General features: G+C 44.9%; 1 protein-coding gene across 1 annotated transcript in view; it reads right to left on the bottom strand.

The window, feature by feature from the left end:
• LOC130296728 (serine/threonine-protein kinase 17A-like) overlaps positions 1-17,978 on the bottom strand; it is a 78,629-nt gene extending 60,651 nt beyond the window's left edge. The window contains exon 1 of the mRNA XM_056548593.1: positions 17,612-17,978. Coding sequence (XP_056404568.1) covers positions 17,612-17,706 — 95 coding nt within the window. The 5' untranslated portion in view covers positions 17,707-17,978. The remainder of the gene's footprint in view (positions 1-17,611) is intronic.
• Between the last annotated feature and the right edge of the window lie 678 nt (positions 17,979-18,656).

Here is an 18,656-nt window from a genome sequence, read left to right on the forward strand (position 1 = left end):
AGGAAAAAAAATGAATAAAAAGCGATCAAAACAAAAATGGTACAGTTCACAGCGCCAAAAAATGACCACTCACACAGCCCCGAATACGGAAAAATAAAATAAGTCATAGGGGTCAGAATAGGGCAATTATTAACGTACATATGTTGTCATAAAAGTTTGCTTTTTGGGGGCAGATATAAAAACTTTTTTTTCATCAATCTTGCCTAAAATAATAACTTTTTTAGAATGCTTTATAAAAAAAAAATCATAGTAGTAGTAGTTTAAGGGTATGTTCACACAGTGAACGTTACCATCAGTGTGAATGGGTCTTCCGCGAGACTCGTTCAATTCCGATGCTTAAATTGTTCCGCGCAAAGAAAGAACATGTTTATTCTTTGCGCGGAAGTCCGCGAACACAGCATAGCCGTCAATGGTGGCGGTGCAGTGCCGCGCGGTCCTATCGCTGCCGCCAGGCTGAGTCTCTGCTCCCTGAATTCCGCGAGCGGAGATTCAGCTACAAATCCGTAGTGTGAACATACCCTTATAGTGAAAACTCTCTCTGAAAATCCAACCACTAGGGGTCCCCATACTTTTGTCAGTCCTGCGGTGGTGTCATCCTTGTCCATGAGAAGTTGCATTTGGCAATACCAGATATGCACTGTTTTTTGATTTTTTTTATTACAATTATTATTTTTTTTTTATGGGGAAAGGGGGTTATTTATATTTTTATCAGTTTTATCACTTTATATATATATATATATATATATATATATATATATTTATTTAAAAAAAATGTATATTTATTTGACACTTTTACGTCCCCATAGGGGACTGCTAATAGTGATCATTTGATTGCTATGTACTGTTTAGTGCTATGTTATAACATAGTACTGATCCGTACTATCAGCGATCTTCTTGTACAGCCTGGCTCTATCAAACCCGCGTATTATCGCGTCGAGGGTCCGATAATACTACCGGAATCTCCGGTTTCGCTATAGATGATGTAATCTGCATTGATCACAGCAACTATAGGGTTAATGGTGGACATCAGCATGATCACTGATGTCCGCCATTATCGGTGAGGCCCCGAAGCTCACCTGCTATTTAGCGAGCGCAGCTGTGTAGTAAATGTACGGTACCGTGCGCGAATATACTCGCTGCAGCGCCGTACATTTACGGCAAGTGTCCTTAAGGGGGTATGTTTGTCAAGGAGATGCTGGGAGTTGTAGTTTTGTAAAAGCTTTAGATTTAGATTTAGCAAAACTTGTGCAGAGGAAAAGCTGACCAGTTGTCCATGGCAACCAATCAGGTGTCTGCTTTCATTTTTTAAAAATGAAAGTGAAAGTAATCTGATTGGCTGCCATAGGCAACAGCTCCACAATTCCCCTGCAGAGGTTTTGATAAATCTCCCCCCCCCCCCAATGTTTGTTAAACTCTGTGTTAGGGTAAGGTCACACGGTCGGATCCACAGCGTAAAATACGCTGTGGATCTGCTGACGATGGACCCTACAGTGTGCCTCCAGCTGTGCCTGCTCATAGCCGTTACGAGCAGACACACTGCAATGTGCGAGTCGCCACGCGCATGCGCAGTGTACTCTCATAAATCACGGCCGCTCCCCCTGCTCCCTGAGCTAGGCCGACAGCAGCCGCGATGTGTGCGAGAATACTGCGCACGGCAACACGGATTGCCGCTACGAGCAGGCACAGCTGGAGGCACATTGTAGGGTCCATCGTCAGCGGATCCGCAGCGTATTATACGTCCGTGTGACCCTACCCTTATAGCAGTATTGCCTCCAGCTGTTGCCAAGCTACAGCCAAAGGTACGTCCGGGTATGCTGGGAGTTGTAGTTTTGCAACATGCTGCTCTAAGGCCCCTTTCACTCTACCGTCATGTTCCTGCGGACGTCATTATTTTTTTTTCCATGTAACTTTCTGGTTGTGATGCTGTACTGAGCATGCCCAGTAGCAATTACGGATCATAACGGAATATAAAAATAACGGATGTCATTTGTGAACATTCAGGAGGGAACAGCTGGAAGGAAGGCAGCCTGGCAGGGATGACTTCTGGACCAGGGGGGGAAAAATCCGATTTTATGGCTCAAAAGGCGCACAAAAGTGCGCCTTTTGAGCCATAAAATCGGATTTTTCCCCCCTGGTCCAGAAGTCAACCCTGCCAGGCTGCCTTCCTTCCAGCTGTTCCCCCTTACATCTGCACCGCTGCTACAGTCTCCGAGAGCTGTCGCGATGTGCGAGTATGATGCGCATGCGCGGTGACTCGCACATCGCAGTGTGTCTGCTCGTGGCGGCGTATTACCGCACCGAGCAGGCACATGTAAAGGCAGCATACAGAGGGTCCTTCAGCGGCGGATCCGCTGTGAAATACGCGCGGAAAATCTGCTCGTCTGAACGTACCCTAAAAGTAGATTTTGCTTACACTGATTAGCGCTTGCAAAAGATTTTCCGCGCGTATTTCACTGCGGATCCGCCGCTGAAGGACCCTCTGTATGCTGCCTTTACATGTGCCTGCTCGGTGCGGCAATACGCCGCCACGAGCAGACACACTGCGATGTGCGAGTCACCGCGCATGCGCATCATACTCGCACATCGCGGCAGCTCTCGGCCTGGCTCATAGAGCAGGGGGAGCGGCCGCGATGTGTGTGTGAGTACACTGCGCATGCGTGGCGACTCACATACCGCTTCAGTGTGTCTGCACGTAGCCGCTCCGAGCAGGCACACGTAAAGGCAGCATACAGAGGGTCCTTCAGCGGCGGATCTGCAGCGTAAAATACACTGTAAATCCGCTCATCTGAACGGACCCTAATTCCTAGTTTGCATCCCATAACATTTGGGATTAACCGCACAATCAGCGCCGCTTCTGCCTTTTTTTTCTCTCTCTCTCGATCTATGAACATTTGTCACCCATAGACTTAGGACCGTTATTCCAGCGTTATTTTTTGACGGAACAAAAATGAGTGCATGCGCCGTCTTTTGTGCCGTCAAAAATAAAGAACGTTAGTCATAATGGGACATAACAGATGCTAAAGGATGCTCCAAAAATCCCATTGATGTGAATGTTCCCGTTTTCAGGACTATCTGATGGGAGTTCATGACGGAGGTTTTTACAGGAGAATAACGGTAGTGTGAACGGGGCCTAACAGTGTATTACAAGGACTAACCTCCAGCTGCTGCAAAACTACAACTCCCAGCATGCAGGGACAGCCAAAGGATGTGTAGGCATGCTGGGAGTTGTAGTTTTGCAACAGCTGGAGTCAAGACTGCTCTAAGGGTGCGTTCACACGGCCGTCTGTCCTCGTTTTTTTTTATCCCCGTTTCGGTTCCGTTCTTGCGGGCTGTAAACGGATTAAAAACGGTTTAAAAAAAAATCCCATTCATGTCAATGGGATTTTTTTTTACAATCCGTTTATATTCGTTTGTACCCGTCTGCGCTGCTTTCCGTTTTTTTTTTGAGGGCAGAAAAAACAGCACATGCAGTATTTTTTCTTCCGTGAGAAAAAACGGATACAGTAAATTCAACATTGATGTCAATGGAAAACGGATGAGCCTTTAATGTCATCCGTTTGCATCCTTTTTTTCATTCCGTTTTTTGATCCGTTTTTTCTTCTGAGCACGCTCAGAACCAAAAAAACATTTATTAACTGAACAATAACGGATCCAAACGGATAACAGGACGGGACGGGTCTAGACGGCCGTGTGAACGCAGCCTAACACTGTTTTACAAACATTGTGCCTCCAGCTGTTGCAAGACTAGAACTCCCAGCATGCCCAGACACCGAAAAGCTGTCCGAGCATGCTGGGAGTTGTAGTTTTGCAACAGCTGGAGTCGACACTGATCTAACAGTGTGAATTTGGGTAGAAAACAGACATGGTGCACATCTACAATCTGATCTAACAGTGTTTTACTAACATTTGAGGGAGATTTATCAAAACCTGTCCAGAGGAAAAGTGGCTGAGTTGCCCATAGCAACCAATCAGATCGCTTCTTTCATTTTTGAAAAGGCCTCTGAAAAATGAAAGTAGCGATCTGATTGGTTGCTATGGGCAACGCAGCAACTTTTCCTCTGGACAGGATTTGATCAATCTCCCCCGTTATTGTGCCTCCAGCTGTTTCACCACAACTCCCAGCATGCAGGGATGGGCAAAGGATGTGCAGGCATGCTGGGAGTTGTAGTGTTAGGCCCCTTTCACACCATAGAATTCCTCCATTTTAAAGATCCGTTTGATGTTCCGTTACGAAAACCCTAAAAACCGTTACAAAATCCCCTACGGCCGTTAGAAAACCCTATTGTAGTCTATGGGATTTTTACATTATCCGTTTTAACCTGTTATTAACAGCGGACGTTAATTTTGTGACAGGAGAATGAACGGAAGAAATAGTGCATGCTCTCCCGTTACAAAATAAAGTCCGTTATTGATAAGGGGTTAAAATGCATAATGCAAAAATCCCATAGACTATAACGGGATTGTTTAACGGCCGATTTTCAGGGTTTTCATAACGGAACATTAAACGGATACATTTTATAGTGTGAAAGGGGCCTTACAACAACAGGAGGCGCACTGTTTGTAGTTAATGTTGAGCATGAATATTCGTAATGCAAATTTTTATCACGAACATCGGCAATTCGCTATTTCGCGAATATTTAGAATATAGTGCTATATATTCGTATTGACGAATATTCGTTTTTTTTTTTTCACATGCAAATTTTTATGCAGATTTTCCATGTGAAATTTTTTATAAATTTTTTTCACAAAAAGTGAATGAACATAGCGAATCGGCGAATTTCGCGCAAACATAGGACGAATAATCGTCAATATATTCGCGAAATATCGCAAATTCGAATATGGCCCCTTCTGCTCATCACTATTTGTAGTGTTAGAGCAGTGTTGACTCCAGATGTTGCGAAACTACAACTCCCAGCATGCCTGCACATCCTTTGGCCCGTCCCTGCATGCTGGGAGTTGTAGTGTTTGCATCAGCTTGAGTCCACACTGCTCTAACACTACAAAACAGTGTGCCTCCAGCTGTTGCAAAACTACAACTCCCAGCATACAGGGACAGCAAAACCATGTGCAGGCATGCTGGGAGTTGTAGTTTTGCAACAGCTGGAGTCAACACTGCTTTAACACTACAAAACATTGTGCCTCCAGCTGTTGCAAAACTACAACTCCCAGCATGTCTCCACATGGTTTGCTGTCCCTGCATGCTGGGAGTTGAAGTTTTGCAACAGCTGGAGGCACAATGTTTTGTAGTGTTAAAGCAGTGTTGACTCCAGCTGTTGCAAAACTACAACTCCCAGCATGCCTGCACATGGTTTTGCTGTCCCTGCATGCTGGGAGTTGTAGTTTTGCATCAGCTGGAGTCCACACTGCTCTAACACTACAAAACAGTGTGCCTCCAGCTGTTGCAAAGCTACAGCTCCCAGCATGCAGGGACAGTAAAACCATGTGCAGGCATGCTGGGAGTTGTAGTTTTTTTTGCACATGGCTGGAGGCAACACTGCTGTGGAAAAAAAAGATAGTTTTGCAAACACTGTACCTGCAACTATAGCAAACACTACAAGTCCCAGCATGACAGGACAGCCAAAGGATGCTAAGACAGGAATGACATAGGAACAGATAGAAAATGCATAAAAAAATAACCTTTGCACTCATTTAGATCTATTTCTATTTTTTACACTTTTTTCCCCCACAGTTATCTACTCACCACAAGGTCTGTCACTCTCTCTGACTAACATTTGCAGCATAAATGCAGGGAGGAAAGGGTTAACGAGCAGACTGCACTGATTGGCTGACTGCCCAGACCCAGTGGCTCCAGCAGTGAGGGAGGAAGCAGGGAGTACTGTACAGTGCGGGCAAAAGAAGGACACGCCCCCTGCCCAGGAGAAGCAGGTTGTACTACAGGTACGAGGTGTTTGTGAGCTAACTATATGTGCTAGACACAGAAAAAAGTTATATGTACATGATAAGGATTAGGTACTGAGTAACACAGTGTTTCCCATCCAGGGTGCCTACAACTGTTGCAAAACTACAACTACCAGCATGCCCAGACAGCCTTTGGCTGTCTGGGCATGCTGGTAGTTGTAGTTTTGCAACAGCTGGAGGCATCCTGGTTGGGAAATACTGGAGTAATATATAACAACTTTGGTGTATTTTTTTTTTTTATCGGATCTGTCAGGTAAGTTTTGCCCCTTAAATGGGCACTGTCATGAACCTTTGGCCGTCTGGGCATGCTGGGAGTTGTAGTTTTGCAACAACTGGAGGCGTCCTGGTTGGGAAATACTGGAGTAATATATAACAGCTTTGGTGTTTTTCTTTATTTTATTTTTTTGTCGCATCTGTTGGGTAAGCTTTTACCCCTTAAGTGGGCACTGTAATCAACCTTTGGCCGTCTGCACATGCTGGGAGTTGTAGTTTTGCAACAGCTGGAGGCACCCTGGTTGGGAAAAACTGGAGTAATATATATATAACAGCTTTGGTGGTTTTTATTTTTTTTAAATTTATTTTTTTTGTCGGATCTGTCAGATAAGCTTCTACCCCTTAAATGGGCACTGTCATGACCCTTTTTTTTATATGTTGTAGTACTTTTGTACTACAACATATCTCTAATATACATCCATTTTTTTAAATAAAAAAAAAAATTTAAAATAGTGTATTTTATTTTTGGAAAAAACGGCCACTAGGGGTTTCCCTCCCAGTGGCCGGCTGCAGCCTGCCGTGACGTCACGACTGAATTCGGACTGACCAGGCAATCGGTCCCAATTCAGTCAGCCTGCGCTCGCTCCCTGCCTGTCAATCAGACAGGCAGGAGCAAGCGCTGTGAACGCCGGGGCTGCGCACATGGCCTCGCGCGCCAGCCGTCCCCGCCCCCGGCATGTACAGAACTGGCGGCAGCGCGGCACTGAATATCAGTGCTGCGCTGATGCTCCAGGACTGTGCATGTCCTGTACGGATAAGTGAGGTCTTATTTCACTTACCGTACTTTGTTTCGGTCCCTGGTTTCGGCGGTGAGCCCGGCAGGTGGGCGATGCTCCTATACTCCTCCTCCCTGGATAACACTACACTGCTAAACAGGGAGGAGAAGACCCCGGAGCAGCCTGCCGTGCTATTGGCCACTCATCTATGCGGCGCTCCCGACAGGAGCGCAGCATAGATAAGCTAAGGGCGGAAGTCGGCCCCCCCAGCAGGCATCAGTGATGTCGCACCTGTTGGGGAAGTCAGCCTGGTAAGTGAGTACACTACCACGTAGACAAAAATATATTTCTAAGGGGATAAAAACATTTTTAAAGGCAGGGATGGGGTCAGGGGTAGATGGGCAATAGGCAGGGACAGAAACATTATTTTGTTACATGGTGGGAGCTACTCTTTAAGGGTCTATTCGTACGTACAGTATTCTGCGCAGATTTGATGCACAGGATTTTCTGCTGCAGATTTCAGTGTAAAATGAATGACTGATCACAGCTTGAAATCCTGCGCATCGAATCTGCACAGAATACCGTACGTGTGAATAGACCCTAAGGACGCAGGACATATATGCACGTCCTGCGCCCACTACCGCGATATAAAGTGCTGAGGAGGTGAGCGCGCGTGCGGAAATGTCTGAACTATATAAATACAGGCCGGGATTTATCATTGTAGACTGTTTTTTTTTTTGCGCAAAAAATGCGTAAGCAGGGTTTATTTGCGCCTTTTGGTTTACACATTTCTGCTGATTTTGAGTTGCGATCCACTGATTTTGGCTTTACACATGATACGGAAGGGTTTTATGAACGGCGTCTTTTTTGTGAAAAGGCGCAAAAAAAAAAAAAAACCAAAGCCACTGAAAAGTCTCTAAAAAAAGAAAAATAAAAGAGCCACAATTTTGCAACTTTTGGGGGCTTCCGTTTGTAAATGTTCCTGACGCTGGGGCAGTGGAGTACCCCTTTAAGGACATAGACAATTTCATTTTCGCTTTTCTCCTTCTCGCGTTCTAAGAGGTTAAATTATTGTTTTGTTTTTTTAAATGTTCTGTGAAATCCCAAAAATATCTGGGGAGGGGGGGGGGGGGGGATTAAAAAGAAAACCACAATTTTGCTACTTTTGGGGGCTTCCGTTTCTACCCATCGCACTTTACGGTAAAACTGACATGTTATTCTGTGGGTCAATGCGATTAAGAGGATACGCAACGCCCTCTCCCATAGACTTTCATTGAGGGGGCGTGATGTCATGAGGGGCGTGGCAGTGACATCACAACCCCGCCGGCCCCCACCCAGCATTCTAAACGAACGTCGGGTTCTGCGCAGAGATCGCGGGTTGTGGACCCCTGCGGTCAGACATCTTATCCCCTAGCGCCCCTTTAATTATGTTTTTGTACAAAAATGAGTCTGCTGAAAATTGTCCTCTTCTGACCCCTATCGTTTTTCTATTTTTCCTTAATTTTTCCTTCATTATTTGCGCCAGGATCTGTATTTCGTTATCGAGACCATTTTTGTTTTCATGGGACTTTTTGATCGCTTTTTATTTATTTTGTTCTGGTAAATGAAGTGACCAAAAATACGCAACTCTGTACTTTGGTATTTTGGTATTGACCGCGCTGTAACATTATGGCCGACATTTATCATTATCTTTAGGCGTTTTTTTTGTGTCTAGAAAAGGCGCAAGCAGGGTTTATTTGCGCCTTTTTTGTGCCTTTTGGTTTACACGTTTCCGCTGATTTTGAGTTGCAATCCACTGATTTTGGCAATACACATGATATGGATGGGATTTATGAACTGCGCTTTTTTTGTGAAAAGGCGCAAAAAAGGCACAAAGCCACTGAAAAGTCTCTAAAACTACAGGTACAGTGGTCCCTCAACATATGATGGTAATCCGTTCCAAATGGACCATCGTTTGTTGAAACCATCGTATGTTGAGGGATCCGTGCAATGTAAAGTATAGGACAGTGGTCTACAACCTGCGGACCTCCAGATGTTGCAAAACTACAACACCCAGCATGCCCGGACAGCCGTTGGCTGTCCGGGCATGCTGGGTGTTGTAGTTTTGCAACATCTGGAGGTCCGCAGGTTGAAGACCACTGGTATTGGAGGTTATACTCACCTGTCCCCGCCGCTCTGGACCGTCACCGCTGCCTTGGATGTCGCCTTCCATCGCTGTCGCCGCGTCCCCGGGGTGTCCCCGACGCTCCGGCAAGGCCTCTGCTTCCCCGGCATCCGCGCTCTCCGTCGCCGCCATCACGTCGCTACACACGCCGCTCCTATTGGATGACGGGCCGGCGTGCGCAGCGACGTGATGACGACGATGTAGAACGCCGATGATGCAGGGGATCCCGAAGAGGACGCGCCGGAGCCCCGAGGACAGGTAAGTGATCGTCAGCGGACCACACAGGGCACCGTAAACGGCTATCCGGTGGCAGCTGAAGCAGTCTGCGCTGCAGGATAGACGTTTATGCGATGGCGCCGACATACAAAAGCATCGTATGTTGATGCTGCCTCTGAGAGACCATCGCATGTTGAAATGATCGTATGTTGGGGCCATCGTAGGTCAGGGGGTCACTGTACACGTTTCCTGAAATTTCCCTCTTTTTATACACCAAAAAGTTAAGCTAAGTCTGGGCTGGTGTAGTTTTAGAGACTTTTCAGTGGCTTTGCGCCTTTTTTGCGCCTTTTCCCAAAAAGGCGCAGTTCATAAAACTCTTCCATATCATGTGTATTGCCAAAATCAGTGGATCACAACTCAAAATAAGTAGAAATGTGTAAAAAAAACAAGGTGTAAATAAACCCTGCTTGCGCCTTTTAATGCGCTTTTTCTAGACACAAAAAATAGTCTAAAGACAATGATCAATGTCGGCCATAATGTTAATGAAACAGCGCGGTCAATGGTGCAAACATTAAAAAAAATAGCAAGTCCAGAGTTGCGCATTTTTGGTCACTTCATTTACCAGAACAAAATAAATAAAAAGCGATCAAAAAGTTCAATCAAAACAAAAATGGTCTTGATAACGAAATACAGATCCTGGCGCAAATAATGACCCTCATACATCTCTGTATAAGGGGGGGGGGGGGGGGAGGAATGATAGGGGTCAGAAGAGGACAATTTTAAGCATAATCATTTTCGTACAAAAACAAATCATTAAAGGGGCGCTAGGGGAATAAGATGTCTGACCGCAGGGGTCCACAACCCGCGATCTCTGCGCAGAACCCGGCGTTCGTTTAGAATGCTGGGGTCGGGGGCCGGCGGGGTTGTGATGTCACTGCCACGCCCCTCATGACGTCACGCCCCCTCAATGAAAGTCTATGGGAGAGGGCGTTGCGTATCCTCTTAATCGCATTGACCCACAGAATAACATGTCAGTTTTACCGTAAAGTGCGATGTGTAGAAACGGAAGCCCCCAAAAGTTGCAAAAATGTGGTTTTCTTTTTAACCCCCCCCCCCCCAGATATTTTTTGGGTTTAGCAGAACATTTCAAAAAAACAATAATTAAGCCTCTTAGAACGCGAGAAGGAGAAAAGCGAAAATGAAATTGTCTGTGTCCTTAAAGGGGTACTCCACTGCCCCAGCATCAGGAACATTTAGTTCCGAACAAGGGGTGTGGGGGGTTGTGATGTCACGGCCACGCCCCCTCGTGATGTCACCTCACGCCCCCTCAATGCAAGTCTATTCGAGGGGGCGGGATGTATTTTATTCAGCTGATTTTGCTACCTATTGACTTCAATGAGTAGGAAAATACGCAGCAAAATACGGCACGTGTGACCTTACTCTTACGTACAGTATAAGGCGCAGGATTTAAAGCTGTTTAGTCAATTCGTTTACATTAAAACCTGCAGCTTCGAATCCCGCACATCGCCGTACATTTTGGAGGAGATTTATCAAAACCTGTGCAGAGGAAAAATAGCCCAGTTGCCCATAGCAACCAATCAGATCGCTTCTTTCACTTTGCAGAGGCCTTGTTAAAAATGAAAGAAGGAATCTGATTGGTTGCTATGGGCAACTGGACAACTTTTGATAAATCTCCCCCTTCGTGACAGAAAAAATAAATAAATAAATAAAAAATAAATAAAAAAACATGTCATTTTTACCGTAAAGTGGAGTATGTAAAAACGAAACCACAAAAAGTTGCAAAAATAGCACTTTTTGGAGGTTGTTTTTTTTTCTTATTTCATTTCCTTTTTCTGCTTTGCTGTACATTTTATGGTAAAATGAAAAAAATGTCACTGCAAATTGGTCCGACGAAAAACAAGCTCCCACATGGCTCCCTGAGGAGGGTGATGACGTGGGCTTTCAATCACCCGGAGGGGGCGGGATTACAGCTGAGAAGATGGGACTAGGTAAGTATAGCTCCCCCCCCCCCCCCCCCAGGGGACTACTTACAGGGCCAACGGAGGACTTTCTAACTTCATATTCTCACCATCCCTGCGGGCAGGAACGTCTCCCGGGGATGGCGAGGAAGAAGATTTTACCTCATATAATGCATTGCCACACGTTATATATGGTAAAATCTCATGCTAGGTTCCCTTTGAGCTTCGTATAATCTATTTCAAAGTCCAAATGAGCATACAAACAGTTTTGACGGGTTTCGCAGCGAACCACTTCATCATCATCAACTTATGATTAAGTTCTTCACCACAAAACCCGTCAAGTCCGCCTGTCTTAAGACTGCAGGTTCATGTAGACTTTTATATCGATTATCTAAAGCAGCAAGTTTTACGGGACCCTTTAATTGCCGGATCCTTTTTTATGCTAGTGGGAAAATGGGGTTGGATGTGTAGCTTTGCTTCCACATAGGTATTCTATAGGTATTCTAGGTTATAATAGCATCATTACAGCAACGTGTACACAGGCAGCCCGGAACGTACATCTGGTTTATCTACAATGGTGAAAGAATGTATGGGAAGAGAAGCGGCCCTATTATCTTAACCCATTTGGAACAAAGGCCGTAATTGGGAAGAGCGTTTAAGTCAACACCTTATAATGATGGCTAATGATGTGTCGGGAACAAATCCTCCCTGGGTATTCAATAGCTTTCAAGCAGCAGAGTAGGTGACTTGGATGGGGGGGGGGGGGGGTATGTCAGGGTCGGGGGTCCTAATCTAAAGGTCACAGGTATTACATGCAGCCGGTGTGCAGATACTTAGTGACAAGGTTTAACTAATATTTGTTTTAGGCAGAATTACCCAATCTGTGGCTCCTCCAGCTGTTGCAAAACTACAGCTCCCAGCATGCCCTGACAGCCTTCGGCTGGGAGTTGTAGTTTTGCAACAGCTGGAGAGCTGCAGGTTGGGGATTAGTGTTATATAGAAGATTTGACAGTCAGAAGGCTGCTAGTGCATGCTGGGAGTTGTAGTTTTGCAACAGCTGGGGAGCCATAGGTAAGGGATCAGTGCTATCTAGAGGATCTCACATTCAACAGGCTGTCAGTGCATGCTGGGAGTTGTAGTTTGTGGGATCAGTGCTTTATAGAGGATCTCACAGTCAGAATGCTGTCAGGGCATGCTGGGAGTTGTAGTTTGTGGGATCAGTGCTTTATAGAGGATCTCACAGTCAGAATGCTGTCAGGGCATGCTGGGAGTTGTAGTTTTGCAACAGCTGGAAGAGCCTCAGATTGGGTAATTCTGTCTAAAACAAGAATAAGTCAATCCCAGCTGGAGAGCTGCAGGTTGGGGATCATTGTTATATAGAGGATGTGACAGTCAGAAGACAGGGAATGTTGTGAGTTGTAGTACTGCAACAGCTGGAGAGCCGTAGGTAAAGGATCAGCGCTATCTAGAAAATATCACAGTCAGAAGGCTGTCAGGGCATGCTGGGAGTTGTAGTCTTGCAACAACTGGAGAGCCACAGGTTGGGGTTCAATGATATATAGAGGATCTCACAGTCAGAAGACTGTCAGGGCATGCTGGGAGTTGTAGTTTTGTGGAAGCACTGCTTTATAGAGGATCTTACATTCAGAAGGTTGTCAGGGCATGCTGGGAGTTGTAGTTTTGTGGAAGCACTGCTTTATAGAGGATCTTACATTCAGAAGGTTGTCAGGGCATGCTGGGAGTTGTAATTTGTGGGATCAGTGCTTTATAGAGGATCCCACAGTCAGAATGCTGTCAGGGCATGCTGGGAGTTGTAGTTTTGGGTAAGCACTGCTTTATAGAGGATCCCTCAGTCAGAAGGCTGTCAGGGCATGCTGGGAGTTGTAGTTTTGCAACAGCTGGAAGAGCCTCAGATAGGGTAATGCTGTCTTAAACAAATATTAGTCAATCCCAGCTGGAGAACTGCAGGTTGGGGATCAGTGTTATATAGAAGATCTCACAGTCAGAAAGCAATCTGGGCATGCTGGGAGTTGTAGTTTGTGGGATCACTGATATATAGAAGATCTCACAGGCAGAAAGCAATCTGGGCATGCTGGGAGTTGTAGTTTGTGGGGTCACTGATATATAGAAGATCTCACAGGCAGAGGGATGTGGGGGCATGCTGGGAGTTGTAGTTTTGTAACAGCTGGAGGGCGGCAGGCTGGGAGAACTGGGGGGGGGGGGGGGGGGGTTCTCTTTAATTTGGCCCTGGCAGCAGTATGAGGGAGGAGAAGGCGGGGGCAGGCAGCTGTGAATTTGCCCGGCTCTCTCTATTAAAGTCTGTGACTGTTCCGGACGCTGCCAGACGCCCCCGTATATATCCTCTGAATGCCCATTATTATATTCAACCCGGAAACATTGGCTACAATAACTACCCAAAGTGATCGTGTCAATAATCCATAGACCAGCTCCCCCCAACCATGAGGGTCTCCAGCTGCTGCAAAACTACAAAACTACGTAAAATGACGAAGGCTGTCAGGGCATGCTGGGAGTAGTAGTTCTGCAATAGCTGGAGAGTCGCTGGTTAGGGAAGGATACATGAGACGCTCCATAGACTTACACTGATCTATCTTATCTTTACTCTGCAGAGGAGCCTTTTCCTATCAGTATTTAATTATCTGCGCTTTTTTTCCTTTAGTTTTTTCTTTTTTTTTTTTCTTTTGTTTTTGTTTTGTTTTCTTTTTTTTTTCTTTTTTATAGATTTTTTTCCTTTCTTTTTTTTTTTTTCTTTAAATTATTCAATACTCAGCAATGTTCCAAAGCCTCATAGAGAATGAATGGAGCGCCGGCCTCACCGGACCCCCCCATCCTCTATCCTGTAGACGGGGTATGACTTTTTGAATACCCCTTTAACAGCCGCACAACAATACAAGCTTTTAAAAATAACCATAAACCATAAAAGATAGATGTATAACAAGGTGGGAAAACCCATAAGATTGTAACATTGATGGAGCTGTTGCAAAACTACAACTCCCAGCATGCCCAGACAGCCTTTGGCTGTCTGGGCATGCTGGGAGTTGTAGTTTTGCTACTTTTTGAGTTCGGAATACCCCTTTTATAACCGTTAAAAGACAAGAGAATTGTAAGAGACAGATTGAAAAGTTGCGGATTTGTTGCAGATTTTCTGCAGATTTTTTGACTACCATATGGAAGTGAATAGGCTTAATCTGCAACAAATCTGCAACAAACTTGCAACATTTTGAACCGACCCAAATGCCGTATTTGTAGTCCCGTAATTTACAGCCCGTATCTTAGCGCTCAAAGCGCGCAAAATGCAAATTTTAAACACAACTGTAAATATTATAGAAACATGAATACTATCAATGGCTCCTGGTCCTATCTTATATGAAGGATGCAGTAATTTTTCCGCCACGATGTCCCGTCACTGTATAACGCCCGTAATGAATTACGGCATATGCGGGTGCAAATGGGCAGTTACAAAACCCCTTAGGCTGCAATGCAATTTAGTCACGGCCGTCAGGGGTTTTGTAACGGCCGGGTTTCGCCGATATAGTGACGGAACTTCTGGCGGAAGTTACTAAACGGAACTATTTCATAGTGTGAAAGAGGCCAAAATGGGAGACTTTTAAGAATATTTTACATTCTCACTGTAAGATGTATATACCTTATGGGAATAAAAGGGTCAGGAATAAAAGAAAACCAATATGGATGAATAAAAATGTTAAGGGGGCAATAAATGACAAAAATAAAGCATTTAAACTACTAAAACAGGACGGCAGTGAGGAAGCATTAAAAAGCTATAGAGAAACATTTTAAATATGTAAAAAACTGATAAAAGCCACAAAAATAGAGACAGAAAGACTCATTGTTAAAGAGAGTATAACTAACCCCAAAATGTTCTGTTACTAAATGTCTGCACTCACCAATTGACTTTAAAAGAAATTCGGACTTTATTCAGCGTAGTAGCAATCTCCATAGAAAATCCCAAAAATTCACCCAGGTGAGCAGGGAGGGGGAGCAGCTCGCGGCTCTGCGGCCGAAGTGTTAAGGAACAATTAGTTCCTGCTCACCTGGGTGTATTTTTTGGATTTTCTATGGAGATTGCTACTACGCTGAATAAAGTCCGAATTTCTTTTAAAGTCAAATGGTGAGTGCAGACATTTTTCTTCTTGCTTAAGATATTAAAAATGAAAGTGTTGACCCTTTAAAAAACAATAAAGAAGAAATTATAAATGTGGATCAGGAAAAAGCAAATACATGAAACTGTATTCACCGAGGAAAATGAAATGGCAGGTGAAACACAGCAAAATAAGATAAACTCCCCAGTACAGGTCACCTGTCTAACCCAGGAAGAAGTACAGGTCACCTGTCTAACCCAGGAAGAAGTACAGGTCACCTGTCTAACCCAGGAAGAAGTACAGTGCTGCCTACAAAAAATCAAAATAGACAAATCACCAGGTCCAGATGGTATTCACCCCCGTGTTCTAAAGGAATTAAGTAATGGGATAGACAGACACCTATTAATATTCAGGGACTCTATAGTACCAGGGACTGTTCCGCAGGACTGGCGCATGGCAAATGTGGTGCCAATATTTAAAAAGGGGCCGAAAGGTGACCCCGGGAATTATAGACCTGTTAGTTTAACCTTGGTTGTATGTACATTGTTTGAGGGTTTTCTAAGAGATGCTATCTTGGATTATATTAATAAAAATAAATGTATGACTCCATATCAGCATGGATTTATGAGGGATCGGTCCTGTCACATGATCAGCTTTTATGAGGAGGTGAGCTCCAGACTGGACCAGGGGCAATCGCTGGATGTCGTATATCTGGATTTTTCCAAAGCATTTGATACGGTGCCACATAAAAGGTTGGTGTATCAAATGAGAAGGATGGGGCTGGGGGAGAATGTGTGTAAGTGGGTAAGTAACTGGCTCAATGATAGGAAACAGAGGGTGGTTATTAATGGTACTTATTCTGATTGGGTGACTGTTACTAGTGGGGACCACAGGGGTCAGTCTTGGGTCCTTTCCTATTTAATATTAATTAATTAATGACCTTGTAGATGGGTTTGATAGTAAAGTAGCAATCTTTGCAGATGGTTCTAAACTCTGTAAAGCGGTAAACATTATAGAGGACAGTGTACTGTGTATAGTAGATAACACAACAGAGGACAGTGCACTGTATATAGTAGATAACACAATAGAGGACAGTGCACTGTTACAAATGGATCTGGATAGGTTGGAGGTTTGGGATGAGAAGTGGTAGATGAGGTTCAACACTGATAAATGTAAGGTAATGCATATGGGGAGGAAAAATGGGATTATATATCAAATGCGAGAACACTTGGGACGACTGATGTAGAAAATGACTTAGGAGTCTTAGATAACAGTAAATTTAGCTGTAGTGACCAGTCTACAAGAAAGATATAGTGGAGCTGGAGAGGCTTCAAAGACGGGCAACCAGAGTAATACGGAGAATGGGAGGACTACAGTAACCAGAAAGATTATCAGAATTAGGGTTATTTAGTTTAGAAAAAAGAAGACTTAGGGGAGACCTAATAACTATGTATAAATATATCAGGGACTGTACAGAGATCTCTCCATGATCTATTTATACCCAGGACTGTATCTATAACAAGGGGGCATCCTCTACGTCTAGAGGAAAGAAGGTTTCTGCACCAGCACAGACGGGGGTTCTTTACTGTAAGAGCAGTGAGACTGTGGAATTCTCTCCCGGAGGAGGTGGTCATGGTGAACTCTGTAAAAGAATTCAAAAGGGGTCTAGATGCATTTTTGGAGAATAATAACATTGCAGGTTATGGATACTAGATTTATAGGGACAGAACGTTGATCCAGGATTTATTCTGATGACATATTTGGAGTCGGGAAGGAATTTTTACCTCTAGTATGAGGGTTTTTTGCTTCCTCTGGATCAGTAGGGACTCATTAGGGTTATAGGTTGAACTTGATGGACTCTGGTCTTTTTTTAACCTTATGAACTATGTTATTATGTAACAATTGTAAACATTGTAGAATTATTATTTGCAAAAAAATTTTAACGACTGAAAATATGGAATTCTATTTGTAAATTGTAAGAATTGTAAATACTATAAAATGTGAGACCACTGGTTTACAGGTACGGTTCAGGTGGCAAACAGAATTCCATAATACTTACAGTTGTTACAATGTGCAATTAGAATTCCATAATATTTACAATTATGTTACGAATTGTATAATAACCGTAAGGATTACAGAATTGCAACTTATATGTCATTGTAATTATATGCAACTTTTATTTACAAAACAAATGATCAATCCCACCGGCCCCCTTGGCTTTCTTACCTGCCCAGCTCTTTGCCCACCACACTGTAGTAGTCGGTGAAGGGCTCGGTCCTCAGTACAGTCTGAGTGTGAGTGACCAGGCAGCTTTTATCCATTATCACAAGCGCAACAGTCCCCAAAATAGTCCGAATTGTAGCAGGACAAGTCCCTGATCCCAAACTCTAGGCACAGAATCCAATGTAGGAGAAGAATAGAGGCGTGAAAGCTGCTTCCATGGATTGTCCTCAGTGCACCCTTCCTGTAGGGAATGCCGGGGCCACAGACATGATGCAGGAGCCTGTACTCGCTTGTAGGTTTCCTGTGAGTGACTACTCACTCTGAGCTCACACTCCAGACCTTCCTCCTCCACAGCTGCCTGTGCTCTATATAGAAACCTGCAGTGTGCAGAGACACACACACATCTGCCCCGGCCGCAGCCAATCACAAGAGAGAACTCACCACACCAGCGCCCCTAGTGGCAGCTTCTGGAAATTGCATTCCTGTTTTAGAGACATACCGTATTTTTCGCCGTATAAGACGCACTTTTTCTTCCCTGGAGGGAAAAAGTCGGTGCGTCTTATACGGCGAATACACCCCTATCGCGGCGGTCCCTGCAGCCATCAACGGCCGGGACCCGCGGCTAATACAGGACATCACCGATCGCGGTGATGCCCTGTATTAACCCTTCAGACGCGGCGATCAAAGCTGACCACCACGTCTGAAGGGAAAGTGACACTAACCCGGCTGTTCAGCGATTTCACCGCGGCGTCCCAAACAGTCCGACTGAATAGCCGGGTTAGTGCTTACAGGACACCGGGAGGGACCTTACCTGCCTCCTCGGTGTCTTCTCCGTTCAGGGATCCCCTGTATGGCCGGCGCTCTCCTTCCTCGTCATCGCGTACGTGCGTCGGCGTGCGTAACGACGTGATGGCGGCGACGGAGAGCGAGGATACCCGGCCGGCAGCAGAGACGTTCCGGAGCGACGGGGACACGGCGACAGCGATGGAGCGACATCCAGGGCAGCGGTGACGGGTCCGGAGCGGCAGGGACACGTGAGTATTACCTC

This window comes from Hyla sarda, chromosome 12 (assembly GCF_029499605.1).
Source record: "Hyla sarda isolate aHylSar1 chromosome 12, aHylSar1.hap1, whole genome shotgun sequence".
Classification (NCBI taxonomy): Eukaryota; Metazoa; Chordata; class Amphibia; order Anura; family Hylidae; genus Hyla; species Hyla sarda.